Genomic DNA, 26,483 nt, shown 5'->3' on the forward strand with positions numbered 1-26,483 from the left:
AAAAAAAAAAAAAAAAAAAAATAGTTCCTACGATAAGCTTTAGAAAACACACAAAAAAATGAATTTACAATCAGGAACATATATTTTTGTATATATAAAGTACTAAATACTTGATCAATAACTCTTTCATGAGAATCTTTTCCTTGCTAGATTCTTTGTTAAATAGTGAAGATATCATTCTTACATTTAACTTACCTGCAGTTCTGAGAACATAACTGCATCTCCTCTATGGCTCTACCATGTCTCATCTTCACAATGTAAATACGTCTTATAAATTTGGTTGATGTTATAGAGTCAATATTTAAAAAAAAAAATAGGAGCTCTCCTTACAGGGTACCAGAATGTTTTCTGACATACAGTTTAGCATAATGTGTATATAGTACCTAATGGTTCATTTGAGGGATTTAGAGACAGTACTTTTACTATTTCCATTCATATGTAATTTTGAATTTAACCTTAAAAGTAAGGTGCAATTTCTTCACTATATCGTTAAGAGAGTTGGGAGGTAGAAAAGATGAGATGCTGAAGAAACATGGTTCCTTTCCTTAAGGAACACACAAAACTCTAATGTTCAAGTGATTAACTGTACATGTCAAAATAAGCATTTGGGATGGTCAAGAAAATGGAGGTTCATGAGCATAGGAGTTACCAGGAAAGGTTTTGTGAAAAAGGATGGACTGTGACTGATCAACAGGTTTATAGTGTGCCCTGCTCTCTAATTGCAGGTGGTATCTGGTTAAGCTGTTAGCACTGGGCCTGATCTGGCAGAGCTGCCTCCTGTGTATATTCAGATTGCAGAGCCCTTGGCTAAACTGAGATCTGTTTACCAGAAGGGCAGGGAGCTAGAGGAGATGGTTATAGGCGAGGCCATAAAGAAAGAGTCCAGGATTAGACCGTCACTCAGGAAATCTGAGTCGAAGTGCTGAAGCAGGTAGAACTTTAGAGAAACAAAAAATGGGTCAAAACAGAGCAAAAAGACAGCAGAGAGATACAAGGAGATCAACCGTTGGTTTCAACAGATTTCTGGAAGTAAAAATGTACTGCGGCCGTCCACTCATACGGTTTAGTATGCCTTTCTGGCCTAGGGCTAACCCTTAAAAGTAATTTCAAGTGTACCAAGAAGAAAAGAGATGCAGGCAAACAGAAATCTTGACTCCTACAGATGCAAAAATGGTCTTGGCATAATGGAAGGAGAGAGCCCTTGGCACATGATAATATTATAGGGTGGATATGTGGTGCCAGATCCAGTGAGACTATGTGAAGCAGAAGTAGAAATATTGTTAGAGCAAAAGGGCTACGCCAGGTGGCAGAGGTTTTGAAAGCCAGGCAAGTGAGCTTGGCTGAGATGTGATAAGAGAGGTTTAAGTTGGCTAAAAAATATTCTTTTTATCACATTCTCCTAAAAGACAATCCAAATGTAACTTGGCCAAACCAAAAGGTCACAAATAATAATAGTAAAGGTCAAACTTGTAGCTTATTATAATGAAATATATATTATTTATGTATATCATATTATTTACATTTCTGTAATATATACAGTTATTATAGAGAGTATATTGTTCTCTAACTCTCCTTTTTAGCTCCATGGAATAACATTTCTAACTAGAAACTATTGTCTGACAGAACTATATCTAAACAACAATGCAATATTTGAGATAGAAGGTATGTCTTAAATTTTCTGTTGATTTAATAGATTTTCTATTAAGTAATAACTTTTAACTATGGTAATTGCTAATGACATACAAAAATCTGTTTTAACATTTCTCTTGAAATATATTATGAAATCTATTTTTCAAATGTTTTAATGTCCATTTTAAGAAATGTGCTATTAGATTACTTTTCTAATTTAATATTGCTATATGTCTTATTCAAAATGTAAAATAATTCTTAACAGTTATTTCAGATATAAACTAGACATATGGAAGCAAGTTTTAACAATAGTTGGGAGCATTAATAAATACAAAAACTTCATAAATAGTCCTAAAATTTTTTATTGGCTATTGTTCTACCAGTCAAATTCCTGCTTTCACTCTGAGTTAATTTTATATGTAACACACTCTCAAAATTGATCATTTCAAGCCAGTTATAAAAGCATATAGCACACTATGATCATGAAATACAGAGGTACAGTACAAAACACTTTTCTTTAATACCATATCATAGAATCAAAATGTCATAAATTTTAAGGCCCATCGTGATTTCATGCACCACTAAGAAAGAACATCTTGCCAATGAAGCTATAACATGGCTGTCAAAAAGACACATCCCATTTTCATTTATGTTAAAAATGTGGGAAAATATACAATTTAGAATCAATGAAAATGATATGAATATTTGGCTTCCAGTTATGTACAAAAAATACTTTGCTAAGCAATATGGAGGAAATTTTTCCCTTGACTGGCAATATAAATCTAAGTAAGATTGACAAGGAACAAAAACCTCAAAACCAAACAAAAAGAAGAAAGAAAATAACCCCTCCAAAATCACTCAAGCAAACAAAATCATTGCTATGTTTTAAAAAGTAAAACAATAACAGTGGAAAGAAATTTACTCTATATTCCCACTTTGCAATTAATTGTATGACTTATACCTTACTTTATTCTTAATAATAATTTGTAATATATTATTAGTATTTATTCATTTTTTAACCAGCAATCATGTTTTCCTTTTCAGTTAGCACGTTAGTTAGCATTAAAAAATGTTTATTTTTATTTGCAGTAAAAAAAAATTGAAAAAAACGTTTAAAATCTTGTAAAAAATTTTGGTTTTTTTTTCAGGCCTGCATTATTTGCCTTCATTGCATATACTCCTGCTACACCACAATGAGTTAACCAACCTTGATGCGACAGTGAAAGAATTAAAGGGAATGCTAAATCTGAAGATCCTAAGTAACAATTTGCACTTTTATATGGCCATAAATTAAAATAGTATTAACATAAGACATTTTTTCCATTTATCAAGTTTAAAATTAGAGAAGCAATGTTTACAATTAAGATATTTAGGCCAGGCACTGTGACACACGCCTGTAATCCCAGCTCTTTGTCAGGCTAAGGTGGCCTGATCACTTGAGCCCAGGAATTCAACACCAGCCCGAGTAACATGGCAAAACTCTGTCTCTACCAAAAATACCAAAATTAGCCAAGTGTGGTGGCACATGCCTATAATCGCAGCTACTCAGGAGGCTGAGGCAGGAGGATCACTTGAACCCAGGAGGCAGAGATTGCAGTGAGCAGAGATCACGCCCTTGGATTCCAGTCAGGGCAACAGATTGAGACCCTGTCTCAAAAAAAAAAAAAAAAAAAATTAAGATATTCCTGAAAATAAGACTAGATCTTACTGTCTTTTAAGACAAGGTTTTGAAAAAACAAGAAGTAGAAAAATTTGTGTGTGTGAAATGCTATCTATCACATGTCTAATGAAAATCAACAAAAGTAACAAAAGCATTTACATGTTTAAATTTGTTTTTGGTTTTATCTCAAAGTAAGTTTTAACACATATTATATGAGTCCATTTATATAAGCGCCCAAGTAGGCACATCTATAAAGACAGCAACATTGAGAGATAACTGTTTTTAAATAGATGAGTGTTGCGTAGGGCCAAGGTATTGGGGGTTGTGAAAGCTAGAGGGTAAGGAGTGTGGGGTTATTTGGGGGGTGATAAAATGTACTAAAGTTGACTTTGGTGATAAGTTGCATAACTGTGAATATACCACAAACACATGAAGTGTATTTTTAAAATGGGTGAATTGTGTAGTACATGAAGTATATTAATTAAGCTGATACCAAAAAAATAAACAAACAAATACAAACTAAAAGACTTTTTAAGCTTTCAACTGGGTAACCAGCAAATTTTATTCATATATATTGAATCATACCCAGTAAGGAACTCACCTATTGGAAAGCAGTGTGAAATGAGTCAAAAAAAAAAAAAAAAATAGCCAGACACAGTAGCTCACACCTGTAATCCTAGCACTTTGGGAGACCGAGGTGGGTGGATCACAAGGTCAGGAGTTCAAGACCAGCCTGGCCAACATGGTGAAACCCCATCTCCACTAAACATATAAAAATAAGCTGGGTGTGGTCTGCTCGGGAAGCTGAGGCAGGAGAATCGTTTGAACCCGGGAGGTGGAGGTTGCAGTGAACTGAGATCGTGCCATTGCACTCCAGCCTGGGTGACAGGGCAAGACTGTCTCAATAATAATAATAATAATAATATACCACTCCTGCTCTCAAAAAGCTTATGATCTTGAAGGGTAAATAAGCATGTATACAATCACAATACAAGATAAAGGATTTTGGGTACTAAAAAAGACCTGCAGATCAATGAGTAGGATTTCAGACTTTAGAGTTCAGAGACCTCTTTATATAATGTAATGCAATAGGTTTTCTTAAAAATTCCTTTTCTATTTATTACTCAGATTTGCCTGAGACAGTGTTTTGAATAGTTGTAAACTACTATTGATGGTGAAGGTTCTAATCAGATCAATATAGAGAGTTACTAAGGTTTCCATATGTTTTCAGTGTTATCGGTTATGTATTTTCAGTGTTATCAGTTATGCAGCGGTTTCCATATATTTTCAGTATTATCTACTGTAATGAGGGAAAATGATTCATTTGTTATAGTTAGATTCTTTAAACCCAACTATTAAAATCACAAAATTACACCAAGTTCATGGCAATTTTATCCTTATTTTAGAGACAAGATAAGACTGCCTGCTGTCAGGAGGTTTTCACAGGTTTTGGATCTTCTGTGAAAGAATTGGCCTACATATTTGAGTTACCTGGCCCTTGTCTGCTGAAAAAATGCTGCTATAATTAAAAGTCTAGTCATGCTAGACCTAGATCTCTTACCTTTGTTTTTCTATAAAATGGGCTGACGTAGCTGTCAGGGCTGACGTAGCTGTAGCTCTCAGGATTGCTTCAAACATTAAGATAACACTGTAAACACCTTTTAAGAAAACATTTCTCATCATTAATGTTATTTTGAAGCAACAACAAAAATTGAAATTTTTAAAAAAACAAAAAAATTGTTTTATTGTGAATTATGTAAATCAGGAAATGAAATAAGTTGCATCCAGTCTTGAAATTCTCAAGAAAACATAACTGATATTTTAAATAATAATCACATAGTGACATGTTTGAATGTCTTTCCTGTTGAAACAAATGTTTTGTTATATTCTCAATTAAATCTTTATAGCATCCTATGACGTGATTAGAATTACGCCCTCTTCAATCATGGAAATGCAAAGCTCAGAGATTTAACCAAACTCTTAAGGAATGGTGAAACATTAACTCATGCCCCATTTTACTTATCATTTATTCATTCATTCCATTCATTCAATAAATATTTATAATTCATTCATTCATTTAATAAATGTTTATCGCACATTCACTATATGACTCTATACTAGAAATAGGACTCAAAGTTGAGCAAGAAAGACCCAGTCTATACCTATATAGGGCTTACAAATTTATAACTTTCAACCTAAATATTTCTTAGAGAGTTGAAGTAGTTTGATGCAAAATGATATAATTTGCTATTTCAAAAACTCGATAATTTAAGCAAATTTGTTATAAAACAAACATTTGGAGAGTAGTAAACAAGCTTGCTCCCATAGTAATAAGCAGGGTTATGCCCATAGTAATAAACAGGGTTATGCCCCAAACAAAGGTGCCCAGCCCAGGATCAAATGAATCCTGAAACCCAGCCCATTCCCTACTTGTCAAGGGTGTATGTGAGCACAGAATTGTGCCAGGCATGAGGAGTGGGAGTGGATATTTCTAGTTTTTTAATACCAGCCTGGTAGTATAATGTCCATATCATCACCCGTCACAACAGTTTACAACAACTAATTAAAATTATAGTGACATAATTCAAGTTATATAACTATAATTTTCCAGTTGAGAATCTTGTGGGATCATTTGTTTGAAATGGAGAAAATTCTATGTCAAATTACAAAAACAAAAAGCATTTTCTGAAGGTTCACATTTTGAGCACATGTCCCATTTTGGTTAAAGATATTGTATGAAAAATAGTTTGTATTTATTAGACAACTAATGTTATTTGTGCAGTCATGTTCTCAGATTGACTTTCTATGAGCCTCATTTGCAATCATAGATTAGTTTCAGCTCATTAATATGAGAAATCCATGTATTTTAGATTGTTGTCATTTTTGTCTTTTTAGGTTTTAAATTCATATGAAAATATAAAGTGTTGTTATTAATCCTCTTAAATTACAAGTTCTTCAGAGGGTGAGAAAATAGCCTGAAGGATAAAATGCTAATCCATTCTCAGCATTGCACCCTCTGTTGGCATTTATGAGGAGAATTGCCAAGGATTGCCTAAGAGGCTCATGGCTGAGAGCTTTAGGGAGGCCTAAACCAGCTGCAGAGTGTGAGGTCCTGGGAACTGGAATTCCTGTCTTCCGGGGCAGAGTCAGGGGGCCCCACCTCTTGTCTCCAGGCGGTCTACCTTTCCACACCCTCCCTTTCCAGCTCTGTTTTCCTTGTCTCTTCCCTCCTCCAAACCCGTTCTAAATCAGAATCCACATATGTCAAAGACCCACTTTGTGGCTGATGGCTTTCATTAATTCCTCCCCCATTTCCAGTACTAAGGGAAAAAAATCCACCACCACCAAAACCCACAGCAACAAAATGCTTAATCCATTTTCCTGTTCTAAACCTTCAGTTTCCTCATTTCTCTCTAATTTTCTGTTTTATTAAGCTCCACTGTTGAAAAGCATGCATAAGACTCCTGCCATAATTGTTAAGACCTGCTTCCTACCAGAGCTTCCAGGAATCAGCATTGGGAACAGGGAGCTCCTCCTTTCGAGAGAGGGTCTCCATGTTTCCACAGGTATTGCTTTCAAACGTTGTCTGCCTTTCTCTTTAGCAGTGGCCCCAATCCACTGCCGATGGCAAAAGTCATGGGTGTAGGGGGATGCTGGGAGATGGGGTGGGACTAGGATCTTCAGTGTCTCTTCCTTTGAGCCTCTCCTACAATGCCCTTATAGGACATTACAGGAGACAAACCAATCCACCAAAGAAAAAGAACCAACAGTGTTTTTCACCCCTGTTTGTCCTGAAAAAGAGAATGTTCTGATCCCTCCTTTCTCGATCCTCTGCTCTATCCCAGTTTGCCTTTTACAATCAGGGGTGATTTCCATATTCGGTAAAAAGCACATATTGTGTGTAGTGGCCCCCAGATTTTTAGTAAAAACAAGATGATAATTAACAACGGAGATGCTGACCTTACTACGCAACCTTGACCCAGAGCCTCACAATCCTGGCATCTCATTATGGACAGCTGCACTTCCTTCCACAGGCTGTTCTCTATAGGCTTTTAACATTCTCCATATCATTTTCTTTTCCCCATGTATTAAAATTGGGATGTTGGTCCTTTATTAATCATGTCAACTTTCTTCAAAGGCAGTCTTAAAAGCATGGGGGTTCATTTAAATAACAATTTTAAATTCTGCTTTAAAAGTTTACAAAAAAGTAACTGGAGCCAGTTATTTAGATGTCTTTTTTTTTCCTCTTCTGTCTCAATAATAAGTAGCTTCATACACATGACTCACATAAATCAAGCTTGTGTAGTAAGGTACTAGAGACATTTTGGTATATCATTGTGTAAATGTAAATTGCTTAGACTCAGAATCCCAAATTAAGATAAGCAAGACAGTGCTGGCGCCACTGAGGTGTACTCTGTAAGTAGCCTAGAGGGAAGGTGGATTAAATAGTATTAACCTATTGAAAGTGAAAGTGTAAGCAATTTCACTTCATAGTTTCTAAAAGAATGTGCTCATACATCATAGAAGGCTTTCAGAACATTCAGACACAGGAAACCAATTTCACCTCTTAGACATTTAATTTATAGCGATTTTAGTAGCATCAAGCCAAAACTCATAAATCCAAAATGTTAAATGTTTAATAGCATAGAAGGAAAAAAGAGTTAAAAATAAGATTGCTTCCTTCTAAAATTTAATATCTGGGAAACAGTGAAAAATAATGATGAAATGCCTTTCAACTTATTTAATTCAATTTTTAAAAGTTAATTCAAGCAGAGGCTGGGCTAACAGCTCAGTTTTCTGATTTTGTGTCACTCAGTTTTTACTTTAGGATGAAATGAATGGTCAGCCACAAGTCAATAGAGTTTTTAGTATCAATATGTTGTTAATAAGTAATGGAACAGTCGTAAATCCAAGTTTGGTGTTTTATTTAGCTGAAGCTAGGTTTTGGATTTCCATATAGAAGTTACTTCACCAAGGATTTGCAGAAAAAGCCAAGAAATTAAATGAAATGGATAGTTACATCCTCAGAGGGAAAAGAAGACGAAGGGTACACCTAGAGAAAACGTCATTGAAAGATGTTGGTACATTTTCCATTAACATCATATGTAAAGGCCTACTCTACTTCCAGATGCTATAATGTATAACAGGGTTATGAGGTGTCAGATGTCATTCCCCAAGACAGTAACCACAAAGCAGACTTCTGTACTAAAGCATTTGTCACTTTTTCTTCCTCCTAAGTTCTCATTGAAAACAACTGTGCTTTGCTTTTCATCCTTGAAGGGTTTCCTTTGCTTTACTTTCTCTGTCTCAATCTACAATTCATGATCCCTGTGGCTCTTTTAAAATCTATCCTTACTACTGGTCTAATATACGTGTGTTCTATTCCCTGTCCTGCAGCTATAATTATTTGTTACCACTTTAAAATCCTTCACTTTTAAGAATAAAAATAAAATTCAGTCCATTTTCTGTCTCTTAAGAAATCTTGAAAAAGAAAATTGTTTTATTTGTCTTCTCATTTTCTCCATTACATACATATTTCCTTTCTTTTAAATTTCTTTGTGGCTCCTGGCTCTACATTTTCCTTTATGCCTTTCCTCATTTCTTTAACTTTAGTTTATTATGCACCAGGTGTCTTCCATTGCCTGCTTTATGTCCCTCTAAAGCTTGTGTTTTACACAGGGAATAGCTATATATAACACTTTTATTGGCCAGAAAAAAATTGTGTGTATACAACAAATATCAGAATGTTTTATTACTGCAGAAAAAACATCCAGATTATTGACTTTTTTTTAGTTTTTATCTAGTTTGCTATCTTTAAGCATGCAACCACCCCAATTTCATTTGTTACAAACTGCTCTTTAGAAATATTAATCAGGGTTGTTTTTTTTTTTTTTAGCATTTCTTTTTTTTTTTTTTTTTAGCATTTCTAATGCTTACTATTTTCATGCCTTTATCTAACCTCTTTGTATTTTCTGAATAGTCTACAACAGTACTCTTAAATTTAACAAGTACTTTAAGTGAGCTTCATTTTGTTAAGGGAAGCAGTTGTACAGCTGGAGCTCTTTCTATTACTGCCATCTAGTGGTTCTCCTTATTAGATGTATTTTCCCAAGTATTTCCTAGAAATTTTATGTGGGTTGACAGAATTCGAAAAACTAAAGATTCCTGGCTGGCCGGGCGCGTGGCTCAAGCCTGTAATCCCAGCACTTTGGGAGGCCGAGGTTGCTGGAGGCGGGGCGGGGGGATGGGATCGGGAGGTCAGAAGTTGGCCCCCCTATGTTGGCCAGGCTGGTCAAAAGGTCGAGACCTGCGTGGCCTACATAGGAAAACCCCGTCTCTACTAAAAATACAAAAATTAGTAGGGCGTGGTGGCAGGCGACTGTAATCCCAGCTGCTCAAGAGGCTAAGGCAGGAGAATCGCTTGAACCTGGGAAGTGGAGGTTGTGGTGAACCGAGATCGTGCCATTGCACTCCAGCCTGGGTGACAAGAGCAAGACTCTGCCTCAAAAGAAAAAAAAAAAAAAAAGACGTCCAGCTGAAAATTTATAAAAGTTTTATTTCACGTTGTGTTAAAAAAAAATGTTTATTATCACCTAGGATGAATAGGGAAAATATCTTTTTTTAAAAAAAAAAAAAAAAAAAAAGCTGTTACAACTTCTATTTGAAGATGTTTAAAAACATACCTATGTGCTGATTCCTAAGGGATATGATGTCAGAAGTGCCAGGGCTGCTTCTGTATCCACATGCCTCCCTCTTCCAACCACTGCATTAGGAAGTGTGATTTATTGCAAAAGCTAGCACCTGCACACCAAGATCTCAGAGCTGCAGGGGCCTGGCCAGAGGTAGACAAGATGCAAGAGCCACATCTGCTCAGCTCTGGTCCTGCTGAGCTCTGAAGCTACTATTGATCATTTTGAACTATGAGCAATGGTGCAGAGGAAGTAAATTCTATTAGAGCAGGGTTTTGTGTCTCTGCCTATCTTCACACATGCACCCTTGTAAACTTGAAGAAGAGTACCAAGTGATATTTTAATAAAAAGTAGCCTCAAGACTCCAATAGAGCTGATATCTAGTTCTCCACTTGCTAATTTATTTATGAACATGTTAAAATTCCCCTTATTTTTGGCAGATTTGGGCTAGTGATATGATCCTAGCCCTTAGCACAGTTCCTAGTAGATAGTAAGCACTTGGCAAACATTTGTTGAATACATGAATTTAACACACAGAAAAATTAACTGCTGCTCTAAGTAAAGGTTTAATGGGTCTATCGCTTGATATGAAGAACAGCTTTACAAGTTCTTAGGTTTTATATGAATCTTGCAATTTCTTGTATTTAATAAGTGATAAATGAAACCAATTTTGAAATCTGACATCTTATTTTGGATTCTTCATTTGCAGGTCTATACCAAAACCCTTTGTGCCAGTATAACCTGTATCGTTTATATATCATCTACCACCTTCCAGGAGTGGAGCTGCTTGATCGAAAACGTAAGGACCCTTCTTCCTTGAAAAGAAATATTTGGGAAGCAGTCTTATACCTCAAAAAAAAAAAAAAAAAAAAAACCTTTGAATAATTGTCTTTGTAAATGAAAGTTTTTCAATTATTTATTTTTGAAAGATCTGCTCTCTGAAATTTGCCCTAATTTAGAAATTCATGTCTCTCTACTTCTTTATTAGAAAGGCCCTCTAACTGAGCATGAGGAAAGTGTTCCTTCTCATCCTGGTTTTGACATTAACCTGTTTGAAGCCAAATCATTTACCTCCTGGCACCCTAGTTTCTTATCTCAAAAGTGAGGGAATTAGAATAAATCTCATAAGGCATATTTAAGTTCTAAAAGTTATGCTTTTAAAAATTCTGTAAATATATATATTGAAACATATAATCAATGATTTCTTTTTGAATACATCTTCAAGATAGCATGTCTGACTTCTGTAAGCCACATGTACACACACACAACCAACCTCAGCATATTACACTTAAACATTTTTTGAGACCCATTTTGCCAAGTGCTATATTATCTATCTACTTACCTTTCTGTCTCCACAGGTTTGAACATTCTTAGTTTATTATTGAGTAACCACTTCCTCTGGGATACATCACTTGTGGTTATACCTCTTCTTTCTAATAGACTTGAGGAAATGAAAGGATGTATCATGCTAAAATTTTAGTCATCCATGGTGATGTGTTCGTAGGTGTTTGGGATGCAATAGACTGAAGGATTAAGCTCCGCCTGTGACATGTGGGGTGTATATTGCTTATAAGGTTATGGAAATAACTGTGATAGCCCCTTTACAAAACAATTTTGACAGGATGTTCACCTATAACATAGTTCAGATAAATACATTCTGGAAAGTGTCCGTTCTATTTTGAATCACTATGCCTATTTATAATGCTATGCAGTAACATTACTTTTTGCATTTATCAGAAGTTACAGAAAAAGAAAGAAGATCAATGATTACCATTTTTAACCATAAAAAGGCTCATATTGTTCAATCAATAGCATTCGGAGGAAAAGTAGATGCTTCATGGGATCCTAAATCACCATTTAAGCAAAAACCAGCCCAAAGGGTACCTTCAGGTATTTTGCAAAAAAAAAAAAAAAAAGTTATGAAATTTAAAACTCTTCAAACTTTTGGGTAATTTAATTATAATAATAACTATAATTTACAATAAAGTTAAGTATCTATATAATGAAATAATTTCTAATATATTTGCTAACTTTATAATACTTTTAGTCCAGTTAAAGTAGGTGTTAAATTTTCATCCTCACTCATGCATGTTAAATTAAATGAGGTGCTGTGATAATAATGAGATAATACATTGAAGCCTCTACCCCATTATCTAACACAGTATAAAGGGCTCAATAAATAAGCTATCATTACTTTTTTATGACTAACATGGATGATTTTACCAATTAAGTTTATATAATTTTTGATAATATAGAAAAAATATGAAGAAGAAATAAAGATCATCTGCAATTCTGCCATCCAGAAATAAGTACTGGTAATATTTTGATTATACTCACATACAGGGTCATTATAGGCAAGTATTAACTTGTATATTTTCAGGATGTTTCATTAGTAAGAATTTAATTTCTTTTTTTTCTTTTTTTTTTTGGAATTTAATTTCTTATTTGTGACAGAAATGCAAAGAAAAAGAATTGGGGTTTAGTTTTCTCAGACAGCAAAGAATACACAGATAGGGTGTCCAGGGTTAGTGTAAAGTTCTATGATGTCGTCAGTGAGCAAGGGTCCATCTGTCTTTTATTCTGCTACTGTTAGTGTGCTTTATGATTACAAAGTGGCTAGTATACCACCAAGCCTCACATCTTCATTCCAGGAAGGAAGAGAGCATGGATGAAAAAAAGATTCAAAGGCAAAATCCTTTTCTTCATGACACTTTGCCAAAGAGACAATATATCTTTTAAAAGAACCAAATCAATTATCTAGAAATAAAGGGGAAATTGAATTGAAAAATAGTTTGGAAGAAATTACCCAGAATGCTACATGGAGAAAGAAAGTGATAGATATGAGTTAGATATTGAGAAAAGGAGAGACATTAGAAAGAAAGGGTCCAATAGAGTAGTAGTAATTCCTGAAAAACAAATTATACAGAGAAATTGAACAGAAGGTAATATTGACGCTTTGCCTCTTTATTTAAGAAGGACAGGTCTTCGAAGACCTGTCCTTCTTAAATAAAGGACTTACACTTCATCTGTCATTTCCAACTACAGTGTAAATTGGAAAATCAATGTATTGCAGAAGGACTTAAATGTTTCAGTAGCAGACATCATTACATTTCACTCCTGTCAACCTAAAAAAAGACATCAGAGAAAAATATCTCTTAAGATAATGAATTTATTTGGGAGTAAGCAAAAAGAATTATAACTCTGGATGTACAGGCAAGCCTCTGCAAGAGAGGAAGGGAATGGAAGGAAGCTTTTTATTTGGCAAAAAGTGGCTGGATGCAATGGCTTACTCCTGTAATCCCAGCACTTTGGAAGGCCAAGGCAGGCAGATCATTTGAGGTCAGGAGTTTGAGACCAGCCTGGACAACATGGCGAAAACCAGTCTCTACTAAAAATGCAAAAATTATCCAGGTGTGGTGGTAGCACCTATAATTCTAGCTACTTGGGAGGCTGAAGCAGGAGAATTTGCACCTGGGAGGTGGAGGTTGCAGTGAGCCAACATCATGCCACTGTACTCTAGCCTGGGCAACAAAGCGAGACTCCATCTCAAAAAAAAAAAAAAAAAAATAGTTCACATAAGCCTCTTGGAAGCACAGTTCATTGATTCCAGAGGCCCAAAGCCACGACTTCATTGGTGGAGATTCTGTTACTAGGCAAATGTTCTTTTGACAGGATCTTATCTGAATTGTTGACTCCTAAAGAGTGTGTAGTGATAAACCTGATCATATTAGTGTGTGCATACATAAGAAATGTAGGTCATGACAAACATGAGATGTGTGAAGGACATGAAAGCATTTATTGTGGGGTTATTTTGGAATACCCTTGAAATAGGTCTTATCTCAGACATGGAAGCATAAGCTGTCCTCCTTACCGCCTCAAAACAAACAAACAACCACATACACATTGAAAAAGTTGTATACTATAAAGTAATAACAAAATTAGAATTTTGTTAACAAACAAATCTCTATGTATATATGTGAGTACATGTGTGACATATAGGCTGGAAAAATACAAACAAAAATTTTAATAGTAATATTAATAGTAATAAGAGGAAGTGGAAAGGTTAAAGGGAAATTTTCCTTTTTACTCATTATTTTATTGTTCATATTCATTAGAAGTAAAAAATGTACTTTTTGTAATTAAAAATATAGAAGAGAACAGGGAAATTCTGTCATTTTATGACAATATGGATGAAACTGGAGAGCATTATGCTAAGTGAAATAAGGCAGACACAGAAGAACAAATACTGCATGATCTCACTTACATATGGAATCTAAAATAGTCGAACTCATAGAAGCAGAGAGTAGAATGGTGGTTTCCAGGTGCTGTGGGGAAGGGGAGATGGGGAGGTGTTAATCAAAAGGCACAACTGTGTTACACAAATGAATAAATTCTGAAGATCTTATGCAATAAGACTACAGTTAGCCATATTATATACTTGAAATTTACTAAGAGGGTAGATCTTAAGTGTTCTCACCACGTACACACAAAAAAATGGCAACTGTCTGGCTGATGAATATGTTAATTATATTGAGTGTGCTAATTATTTCACAATGATCACAATGAATACGTATATTAAAACATCATGTTGTAAACCTTAAAGACATACAGTTTTTATTTGTCAATTACACTTTAATAAAGCTGGGAGAAAAATATAGAAACAGAAAGAAGCTACAATGATCAGAAACACACTGAGAGACTTTCATCAGCCACTTGTGAAGGGAACAATGCCATGAATTCTAAGGCAGAGAGGCTGTGTGCTCGCTGCTGCTTGTGGAATGGCAAGAGCTCATACTGTGGGCTTTACTGGTGCAACAGATGCTGGTAAACTCCATCTCTAGATGAACACTAGGCTTTCTGGAGAGAAATCAACAAAGCAATGACAGTATCTGGAAGACATCATAAGAAATCCAGGTTTCGAGGACGCATCTTGGAGCTTCACAGCTAGGAACGTCTAGATTCTTGTGATCTAGTATTTGTTTATTCTGTTTCTTTGAAGTTAATGCCAAAAATCCAAATGGTTAAAATGTTCATAAATATTTCTCATTTGGACTTTTAGTTCATTTATAGATGCATGTGCCTTTCAGAAGAAAAGAGATCGGTTTCTGCATATCAGCCTCAGTATCTTAATTATTAAAAATTCCCACTTGGATTCCATTATTAATTGACTAAGCTTTCTGTTCTCAGGGTTTTGAGATTTGTATTGTATTAAAAAATTTGCCTCAAAACCTAAGGCAAAACCCAATATATCTAAGACAAAGTTTCAGTTCAGTGTTTGATAAAAAGGCATTTTTGACAGATTGAACTATTTGTGTAAAGGATAGCTTGAAAACAGAATACTTTTCCTTTATAGCATTGTTCCATTGTTTTTAAATACTGGATAAATATTTTAAAATTCTAACTTTAAAATGTATTTTTTTTTAGATTTTGCATTTGCAAATAATGTAGACAAGTAAGTAATTTTATCTATACTTTTATTATATTATTTCATAATTGCATTATCCCTTTAAATCATCTCTGTTTCCTAAAATACATTTTAATGAATTTAAAAAATGACTCACTCTTCAATAGATGAGAAAAATCCCTAGGTCTTTCTGTGATAAATGAATTCAAGCTCTGTATTCATATCTGACATATTTAGACTATTAATATTACTATGGAAATCCCGAAGAAGTAAAAAGATAATTCGATGCTTAAAAAAATAAATCTTGGTCAAATGCAGTGGCTCACACCTGTAATTCCTGTACTTTGGGAGGCCAAGGTGGGTGGATCACCTCAGGTTAGGATTCTGAGACCAGCCTGGCCAACATGGTGAAAACCCGTCTCCACTAAAAATACAAAAAATTGGTTGGCCCTGGTGGCAGGCGCCTGATGGTAGGCCCAGCTACTCGGGATGCTGAGGCAGGAGAATTGCTTGAACCTAGGAGGCAGATGTTGCAGTGAGCCTAGATTGGGCCACTGCACTCTAGCCTGGGCGACAGAGTGAGACTCTGTCTCAAAAAATAAAAATATAAAAAATAAACCTTCACTATTAGCTATTCTGAAAGTCAGGTTTTACATTCCTTGTTTAGTTATTCTCTAAATATGTTCAGTCATAATGATTATCATGTAGATTAACATTTTATACTCATTGGAATTTCCATTTCCAAAAGCAAGCACCTCACTATGGAAGACTTTTCAAATTCAGGAATACTGATGAATTTAAAGTCATCATTTTTTTTATTTTTTCATTTAAGATGTTTTTCTTTAGATACAGTATTGAATATTATCTCTATATACATTTATAAAATATGGTATAATATAAAAAATAACAGCAATACAATGAATTTAAGATAATAATATGCATATATCAATAACTCTTTTAACCATCCCTTTTAACTTGCTTTTAAAATGTTACTACATGAGTATGTGAGACCTAAAGGTAATAGTTGATCCCCAAATATGTTCAGATACCTTATTTATAAAATAAACAATATATACTATAAAAAGTGCCACTTACTCTGAAAGTCATTTGTCAGTGGAGCCTACAAATTATTTGTTAGTGGTACAATACTGCAAATAACACAGAAAAACATAGCATTAATTCATTTAAATAAAAATTTTATTTTGACCAAATTTTCATTTTGATTGATTTTTTTCTGACATAATTGCCATTTTTGCAGAACTGTGTTTGATGACCCAGAAGATGCTGTTTTTGTCAGGTCCACGAAGAGATCAGTGATGACTTTTTCCTCTATGAACTGGGACACAGTTCCAACACGAGAGGAAAGATACCTTGAAGAGGAAGGCACAGAACCTGCTCAGATGCTCACAGTTACACTGAGATAAGCCCTGGTATTTCTAGAAATCTTAGTGGTTTTCAGTTGTATATTAAAGTTCCCTGTGACTTAGCATATTACATACTTAACTATGATATTATTTGAGACATTTAAATGTAAACAGAAACACCAGTGATGAAAAGTAATTCCTACATTTTAGGCTTTTAAACGTAAAGCTGTTGAAGTAAAAATGTATACAGAAATGTATGTAATTCCTAAGTGTTCAGCTCAAGCGGTTTTCAAAAATTGAACATGTTTATGTAACTACCATTCTAGATCAAGAAATAGAACATTATCAGGACTCTAAAAGCTCCCTCCTTCCTGTGTTAGTCACTACTAAGCCTTCCAAAGTAATCACTGTCCTGATTTCTAGACAATAAATTAATCATGTCTGATTTCAAAAGCCATATAAATGGCATCTTAGAAGTAAATATTTTGTATCTGGCTTCTTTCGCTTGACATTGTAAGATTCATCCATGTCTTTGCTAGTAGCAATGATTCTATCAGTCTTACTCCTGTATAGTATTTCATTGTAAGACTGTGACACAGTTAACTTATCTAGTGTACTATTTTTTACTCTCATCTCTGGAGATATTTGCCAGTTCTGGCTAATGACCTGGGCTTGGTGTGGCCAGAAACTTGCTCCTCAGGGGAAAAAAACAAAAAATCCAATACTTTTAGCAGTTGCCTAGTACTGAGGGACAAAAGTGGACATTGAAGGTAACTCAAATTCATTACTGGTTTTCCCTGACTAAGGAGCTACATAAAAAGCTTACAAAAGGCAGAGTGACATCTCCCTCTAGCTGATGGTGCTTGGGAAACACAGACACACTGTGGAAGTAGACTGGATTCAAAATAGGCAAGAGATGAAAGCCTGGAAGGAATGGTGAATTGACATTGAGAATCTACAGCCTTCATTCAACTGTGGATACTTATCATAACGTGCACAGACAGAGGCTAAAAATTCAGATACGGTCCCTGGAAGAAGTTTGCAGCTAGAGTAAAGAAAAAGCAAAAGTTTGACCATTCATGTGGGTGAGTGGCTGATATCATGACAAAAGTGGTTGTATGTGGCTTCCAAGATTAGGTGATAGAAAGAATTGAGACATTCTCTTGCCTGGGTTTTGGCTATGATCCAAAAGATGTAGTCTCAAAAATGTAATTCTGGAAAAATAAATTGAAAAAAAATTTAAAATATATTTATTTACATTTTTAAAATGGGATTTGTTTGAGAAACATTATATCTACAGAACATTTTATAGGCCACTTTGTACAATAAAATAGGCAATAATGACATACACATTTTTGCAAGCATAAGGGCTCAGGTATACTAATGATGGTTGCACAGGTATAACAGTTATGAGTAGATAAACCATATTCATAAAGAAATAGGTCAAAAAGCAAAATGTATAAATGACTATCACCATGGCTAGTAATTGTGTGCACTCGGCTTTATCATTGCAGTCTTCCACACCACTGTGGAAGAATCATTTTGATCAGTCTCATTGAAAGACAACCTAAGTCTTTCATTGAGACTGATCAAAAATGTCTCGAGATTTGTTTGAGAAACATTATATCTACAGAACACTGCCCAGGTTTGGGGCCTGCCCCACCTGATGCTAGAGGGGACTAGGGGCTGCATGCTGGGACTCTGGCTGGCTCCCAGTAGGCGTGGTAGCCAGCTATGGCTGGTGGGCATGGAGCTGTGTGGCTTAGTGTGGGTAGGGCCTGGTGAACAGAGGCATAAAGGGCTTGGGGGGTGGGCTGCTCTGCAGAAGCATACTGGGGGTGGAGGAGGACACTATGGCTGGGGGATGGCTGCCCAGCATCAGCATGCATGGGTTGCTCTGAAGCATGGGGGCACACACTGGCTGCGAGGGGTAGTGAGCCATGGGCTGCATCATGGCAGGCTGGCCTGGGAACTGCTGAGGGTTGTAGGGGATGTAGGAAGAACAGGGCATGGCAGACACCAGAGGCAGGACAGCAGCCACAGAGGCCTGCATCATTGGCATGGCTGAGGCTGGCTGGCATTGGTCTGAGCTCTGTGGAAGCAAGGAGCCTTTTGCTTGCCAGTACTTTCCCTGCTGCCTAGGCACTGAATTGGATGCAGGATATGGATACATCTGAGGTGCCCCACAGCTGGTCCTATGAGGTATGTAGGAGATGTGCTAAGGGCTGTATAGCCTACTCTGGCCTGCTGTCAGCACTGGGATGGAGGGAGTTGAATGAATCTGGGGCCCTGGAGAAGTTGGGGTACTGGTGGATTTATTCACAGATAGCAGAGGCTTTGTGTGATTGAACTCCTTGGCACTGGGGTTCCACGTTTATTTCTTTACTTGTTCAGCAACAGGGCCCTCATCCTTGTCCTCTCCCTTGATGAGGTCCACCAGGGGTGCTACCGGTTTGCCTTGGGCAAGGTGGTGAGGTCTGCTCTGACTCCTCAGTGCCTCCTGCTAGTGCCAGAGGTGGTTTGTCCTCTTTATCTGATATAGACTCTGTCTTGGAGGAGACAGGGGACCCCATTGTCTCTGAAGTCAACAGAGCATCAGCCTCCTTCTCCTTTCCTTTGGCCTCCTCCTTGAAGATCCCAGGAGGAAAAGGATCCAGGCTGTTTTCAGAGGAGCTGCTGGGCAGAAGCTTAAACTGGGCCCCAAACTTTCATTCTGAAGACAAAGACTTTCTCAGCTATCCAAGCCAGCTCCTGTAGCTCGTCAAGGCAGAGGGATACACATCCCCTCCCTGGATGCCAGGCTGGGGCTCTCTTGACCGGAGCTCTGCCGCTAGACCGCACAGTGCTTCTCCTCTTCAGTATGCCCATCGTCGTTCTCCATGGCGATCCTCAGGCAGTACTGGTTCAATCAAACTGAGCTTGATTCAATATCTCAAGCCAGCTGGGCCGCACGCAGCTGTCGCTTATGAAACTCTTTCAAGTTGTCCTTTTCTAAGGGCACCGTATAAAAAGAAAGACTGCTATCATAGGTGGCCTTCACACCGTAGTTCTCCTCATTGAACTTCAACATTTCACTGGGGTCCCATCCACTGGACGTGTCGGACTTGAGGTCGTAGTCGTCGCTGCTGCTGTCACCCCCCCTCCCATCGCCGAAGCGCCTTCTCTTTGTGTTCCCCATTCACTTTCAAGTTCTTGGCAATGGTTGCGTGGCTGAACTTGTCTTTAGTAGCGTAGCTGAAGTCAACATTTCGGAAGAGAACGAGCATGACATCCCTTGGCTTCAACACCGTGGTGTCCACGATGTCCTCCCGACGAGGGCCCCCTGCTGGCTCAGATGCTCTCCGCTGCACAGCATCCGCTGCTAGTTCAAACTTCGAGCTCAGCATCTTGAAGATACCCCTCGTAGGCGCCATTTTTCACCTTTACATCGCAAGTGAAGCCCACAACAGCTGTGAGGAAATGCAGCATTCTGGAATTGTTGTAGATGCCTTCAAACAAGGTGACTGGCGGGGGTCCGTTTCCTGTCCTCTGTCCCCTGGTGTTGCCGATGTTGGCAGCTCCCGGCCTCTCCTGGTGCTGCTGCACCAAGAAGATGCCTTTGGGTTGGGAGGGCTGTTGTGGCGGCTGAGGCTTCAACATGATGGCAGCAGGAAGAGGAATTAGAAGGAAGGGAAGGAGAGAGGGGGCCGGGGCTGGAGCCCTGCAGGAGAGTGTGGGAAGCAAGGGGATTCTGGTAACCGGGCTGCCATTGGTGGGCAGGTGGAGCCCTGCGGTGTCAGGGATGGACAGAGCCACAATTATTATTTATATTTTGAAATGTTGATGCAGGATATTTTCGCTCCTTAGTTCAGCTAAATCCCAGTTCTTGTCTCACAACCAGGAAAAATTAGGCATGCAGACACGTTGAAAGTTGAGGAGGGCGGAATTTATTAAGTGAAAGGAAAGCTTTTGACAAAAAGAGGAGTCCTGCATGCACATTTCCACCTCACAAATTGAATGCCAGAACACCACACGTGAGTTGAAGAGTCCAGGCTCCTCCCCGACATAAGCACGAATTCCTGGTGGCTCCACCCCATTCCCCCAGAGCATTTGGGCCTCCAGTCCCTTGCGGGCATGCCCAGGCAAGACCCTGTGTAGGTTCCCTTATCTACACAAAAACATCTGGCATAAACACTTGTGGGACAGGTAGGAGAATCTCCAGGGACCCTTCCTTATCTGCATAGGCATTTGTTGGCCTTGGCATCTATCAGTATTGCATCTTGATGAATAACTGCTTTTTTTCTTTTAGGCATGGCTCTCCTTGTAGAGTATGTTCCCATTCATTTCCTTATCTTTCTTTTTTTATTTTTATATTTTTCTTTATTTTTTAATGTTTTCCATTTTACAGGAGATGCTCATTTAACAACCAGACGCTACATTTGAAAGGAAAAGTTCCAGGGATTATCCCCCCTCCCTTTCTTGTAAGGACAGGTTTCTTCTACATAGAATAGCTATGTAGCAATAGCCAAAAAAAATAAAAAAAAAAAAAAAAAAAAAAAAAAAAAAAAAAAAAAAAAAAAAAAAAAAAAAAAAAGAGGCCAGGAGACCAGCCTGAACAAAAACATTGGAAAAATGAGCCCACTTCATTAAAAAAAGAAAAGAAAATCCAGGCTCGGTGGGTGGCGCAGGCTTCACACCCAGCCCAACTAAGTGAAGCCACATCATTGTCTGGGGCAAATACCTAGAGTACATTGTCTCACCAAGGAAATCGAGTATAGGGACACAAGAAGTGGCTTAGGAGTAGAGGTTTAAAAGGCAGCAGAAACAGAAAGGAGAACAGCTCTCTCTCTTGCAAATGAGGGGTTTCAGAACTGGACTTCCAGCTCACAGCAGAGCGCACTGGATTTTGTAGACTGGCTTGAGGAGGCAGTGCCTGATTTAGGTAGGGCCCACAGATTCGTTGAACCAGGTGAGACATTTACATAGTGCGCTGGGAAGCTGGCTACCCCACTCTAATATATGCAAATGAACTTTCCACTTGGCCGAGCCATGTTGTGTTTTCCCTACTGTACAAGCGGTTGGAAAGGAAAAGGGAAGGTGGAGTCACCATTTTGAACATTCCTAGTCCCAGGTGGCCTTTTCCTGTTGGCACAGCTACTGGCATTCAACCCTACAAGCTTCTAGCTTGCTTGTCTATGTCTGCAGCTCGATTTTACTGGCTGCTCTTTGTTAGAAAAGAGAATAATTTGGGGGTGCTTTTCATTAAAAGGAAAACATTGCCGAGGACTTCCTTACACTCACTATCTGTCTAAATAATTTCTTCTAACCTCATATATCATTGGGAGGCTGGGGCAGGAAGTCTGAGGATGTAGTGAGGTAGGATCATTCCGACTACACTGCAGCTTTGGTGACAGAGTGAGACCTTATCTCAACAACAAACTTTGGTTTGTGTCATTTGAGATGCAAAAAGAAAGAGAGAGAGAGTGAGAGAGAGAGCCAGTGAGCATCCAATAAAATGTTAAAATTCTCTAATGATGCAGCTATGAGAAAGAATGATTTTATGGCTTTTACAGCAACATGGATGGAGCTGGAGGCCGTTATACTTAATGAACTAACTTCAAAGCAGAAAAACAAATCTTGCACTTTCTCAGTTGTAAGTGGGAGCAAAACAGTACTTACACATGGTCATAAAGATGGAAATAATAGACACTCAGGGCTCTGGAAGGGAGGAGAGTGGGAGGAGGCAAGGGAAGAAAAATTACCTGTGGGATACAATGTTCGTTATGTAGGTATTAGGTACATTGGAAGCCCACTTTCCACCAGAGTTCAGTACACTCATTTAACAAACAAGCACATGTACCTGAATATTTAAAAAAAAAAAAAAAACAGACAAATTGCTGTATGTAAGTAGCAAATGCAAATCAAGACCCTTTCAAAAAAAAGGGACGTAGAATAAGGAAAAAGACTTATTGATCCTCTTGTGATTGATCGAGACTATACAGCTAGATTGATCTGTATTCTAGGACTAGAAAAAATCTTCAGTGCACAAACTTAAATACAGCAATGCTTTTACAGTATTTAAAATCACGAGAGATTAGGAGCACTTCACTCAATGGGGCTTGTACCACTAGAAAAGAAAGGCAGGTTCGTGAGATTGATCTGTCTCAAAATTTTTGTTTTCAATCCTGGTATTATCACTGTGCATCTGGACTGGAACATGGACTGGAAGGAATCAATACATAAAAAAATATGACCAAGCCGGGCATGGTGACTCATGCCTGTAATCCCAAAAGTGTGGGAGACCAAGGTGGGAGGATTGTTTGAGCCCAGGACTTGGAGCCTGGATAACAGAGTGAGACCCTAGTCAAAAATAAATAAATTAATAAATAACAATAATAAAAAAAGAAATGACGACAATAAACAAGTGGGAGTGAACAAAGGTAAAAGGTAATTAAGATCACAGTTAATTGTACTTAAAGAAAGTTTCTCTTTAGCCTATCTCTGTCTATCTCTCTGTCTGTCTGTCTCTCTCTGCCTCTGAGAAAGGCTCTCCCTTTGTCACTCATGCTGGAGGGCAATAGCTCCATCACAGCTCATTGCAAGTCTCGACCTACCCGGCTCAAGTGATCCCTGTAGTCCCAACTACTTGGGAGACTGAGATAGAAGAATCACCTGAGCCCAGGGAGGTCAAGGCTGCAATGAATCATGATCGTGCACTTGCCCCCAATTCATTTTCTATGTGGTGCTGCTCTTTCTGAAATTCTTCTATGATTCAATATACATTCACATGAGCATTCCCTTTTCAATTTTCCCATCTTCTGTACCATGCTTCTGTGTTGTCTGGAGTGCTCAGAATCTGTTCTGTATGCACTTATAGACCACTAATTTGGCAGAAATGACATTGGTGACGGAACAGGAAAACTGTTGTGTAAGTGTTTTCCTGTCCTACTGTGCACATAATTATTTTTGAACGAGTCAGTAATTTTACTGGCTTCTCCAGGCAAATGCAGAGAAAGCTATTAAAAGCTCCTGGAATTTCACAGCTGGAAAGAATGCCAATGCAGACAAATTTTTAAACTCAAGTTTTTGTCATTGCTGTATTATGCCACCAATCCACTCATTTGATTTTTTCTTCTTTGCCAAAATCATCGGACTGATTGGAAAAAACAATCTTTATTGATAACATCTTGAAATTCACTTTTAGAAGGCTTGTTCATATCTAATTCTGAATCTGTCATTATGGTTTGGGAGTTTAGTTGGAATCCTTATTTTTTTTTTTTTTTTCTGGAAACTCTGCCAAATCTTCAAATAAGCATTGATAAATTTTTTTTTTTTTTTTTTTCTGGAAACTCTGCCAAATCTTCAAATAAGCATTGATAAAGTGCTTCACTTTTTCCAGTCATAAATAAATAAATGAATGGATACGTTCTGAAATTTTCAGATCCAGTAGGGCCATGAATAGTACCTAGTTGATTAAAACACAGTGGGGACAGTTTTGAATGTGCCATCTGATAACTTACAGGTCACATTCGGCAGGCTTCCAAATTAACTGCCTGAGGAAAGTCTTGTGGTTCACAGCTTACTTCCTGTACTGGAGTAAAGAATTATATTGTTAGTCCCTCAAATCTTACTGTGAGTTACTCAAACTGTTGATATACTGATTAATAAATGACTTACTGACATTGAAAAGGACACTGGTTTGTTTCTAAATCATAAAGTTTTGCTGATTTGTTTCTGAATCATGAAGTTGAATTGATTGTCTTGTACCTAGAACGTTTTAGCCTGTATGTTGATATCTGTAGCCAATGATGGTAACCTCTGTATTGTACTCTCCAAAGATAAAGGACAAGTCCAATATGAGAATTCCCTATCTCTTCCCCTAAACTTCCTTATAAAAAAGCACTCCAACTTGTAACAGACTTTGGAACATGCTCAACTTTGTTAGGTCTTCCATGTCCATCCTCACATTCAGCTTCCAATAAATTTTTATCAAATTATTTCTGCCTCAACAGGCTTAATTTCGGTCAACACATTCATGAGCCAAAGTGAAGCGTGTGCTAGTTTTTCTGTGGTACATTTTCAATAGAAAAAGCCTATCTTAGGATCAATGCAACAAGAAGAGCTAACAATCCTAAACATAAAAAAAAAAAAGAAAAAAAGAAAAAGCCTATCTTTTTCAATAGTCAAATCCCTAACCAAGAATAGGTCACTGTTTAATTTTTTGTAACACTGGAGGAATCTCAAAATCAGCAAATGTCTTTGGTTCAGAAGGTCTGTGAACTTGAATTCTTTTTATTCTCTGATGCATTTTTTAAAAAGGCAAGCATGGCGTTATGTGTGAAGGGGCAGGAGTAGTACACAACTGAATAATCCGGCAGGAGAGATTTCTTTTCTTTTCTTTCTTCTTTCTTTCCTTTCTTTTTCTTTCTTCTGTTTTTTCTTTCTCTCTCTCTCTTTCTTTCTTTTTTTGAGATGGAGTCTTGCTCTGTGGTCCAGGCTGGAATACAGTGGCCTGATGTCAGCTCACTGCAACCTCTGCCTTCATGGGTTCAAGCGATTCTCTTGCCTCAGCCTTCCGAGAAGCTAGGATTACAGGCACGTGCCACCACATCCGGCTACTTTTTTATTTTTAGTCGAGATGGGGTTTCACCATGTTGGCCAGGCTGGCATCGCTCTACTTACCTCAAGTGAGCTATCCCCCTTGGCCTCCCAAACTGTTGAGATTACAGGTGTGAGCCACGTCACCCGGCCTCTTATATTTTTTCCTTGCATTTTCATTTCTTTGATGATCTTTGAAAAACTAGAAACAATTCCCCACGCAATCCACTCAGACTCAGAAACTAATCTCCTCTGGAAATACACAGACACACCAAAAATAACGCTTTATAAGGTCTCTAGGTATTCCTTAATCAAGTTAAATTGACACCTAAGATTAAGTCCACAAGTCTACCGCTTGTCAGCTTGGCATCCTATGCATCTCCTTAAACCACACTTTGTTTCCAAATAAGGAAAATGACAAGGTAATACTTCTGCCTAATATGCTGCAACTATCCTGTGTACAACTGTGAATGCACTAATTGTGATTTTGGGAATTTTAGATGTTAGGAATCTTTACCTTTAGGGATTTTGATCTTTAGAAGTAATAACGTCTGGGATTACGGCATTTGGGATTGCATCTTTTGGAATTATGGTTGGCACTGCTCTTACTCTCTCTCTCCTGGATTATTTATATTGTGGGACTCCAACTGCCATGTCATTATAACACTCAAGCAGCCCTCTCTAGTGGTCGATATTCTGAGGAACTGAGGCCTCTTTCCAAATGCCAGTAAGGCGTAAGGCCTTCTGCTAACAGCCGTGCAAGCATATCCTGCAGACCCAGTTAGACATGCAGATGACTACAGCCCTGGCCAAAAGCTTCACTGTACCTTCAAGCCAAACAAATCCCAAACCAGAACCACCCAGTTAAGCTGCTTCTAGATTTCTTGCCTGCAGAAATCATGAGATAATGCTTACTTTTGTTTCAAGTTGATACATTTAGGGATAATTTGCTCCACAGCAACAGAGAACTACTACAATATCTCAGCGTAATCCAGGATACCTCAGTGGAGTCTCCAGCCAGCACTGAAAGGAGAGTCACAGTGCAGCTTTGAGGGTTCTTGAACAAGGCCACACCATCTACAGCAGAGAACTAGTCGCTGTTCAAATAGCATATCTAGGCATGCTGCTCCATGGATTCTACTACTAACCGAGAATAAACC

At 37.6% G+C, this 26,483-nt stretch overlaps 1 protein-coding gene and 1 pseudogene across 1 annotated transcript in view; one reads left to right on the forward strand and one right to left on the reverse strand.

The window, feature by feature from the left end:
* The window catches only part of LRRC72 (leucine rich repeat containing 72), a 47,206-nt gene extending 30,288 nt beyond the window's left edge, over window positions 1-16,918 (forward strand). The window contains exons 4-9 of the mRNA XM_017526909.2: window positions 1,581-1,662; window positions 2,778-2,888; window positions 10,688-10,777; window positions 11,716-11,868; window positions 15,403-15,430; window positions 16,641-16,918. Coding sequence (XP_017382398.1) covers window positions 1,581-1,662; window positions 2,778-2,888; window positions 10,688-10,777; window positions 11,716-11,868; window positions 15,403-15,430; window positions 16,641-16,806 — 630 coding nt within the window. The 3' untranslated portion in view covers window positions 16,807-16,918. The remainder of the gene's footprint in view (window positions 1-1,580; window positions 1,663-2,777; window positions 2,889-10,687; window positions 10,778-11,715; window positions 11,869-15,402; window positions 15,431-16,640) is intronic.
* A 1,497-nt stretch (window positions 16,919-18,415) lies between these two features.
* LOC108303102 lies at window positions 18,416-21,053 on the reverse strand (annotated as a pseudogene).
* Between the last annotated feature and the right edge of the window lie 5,430 nt (window positions 21,054-26,483).

Source organism: Cebus imitator, unplaced genomic scaffold (genome assembly GCF_001604975.1).
Source record: "Cebus imitator isolate Cc_AM_T3 unplaced genomic scaffold, Cebus_imitator-1.0 Scaffold45, whole genome shotgun sequence".
Classification (NCBI taxonomy): Eukaryota; Metazoa; Chordata; class Mammalia; order Primates; family Cebidae; genus Cebus; species Cebus imitator.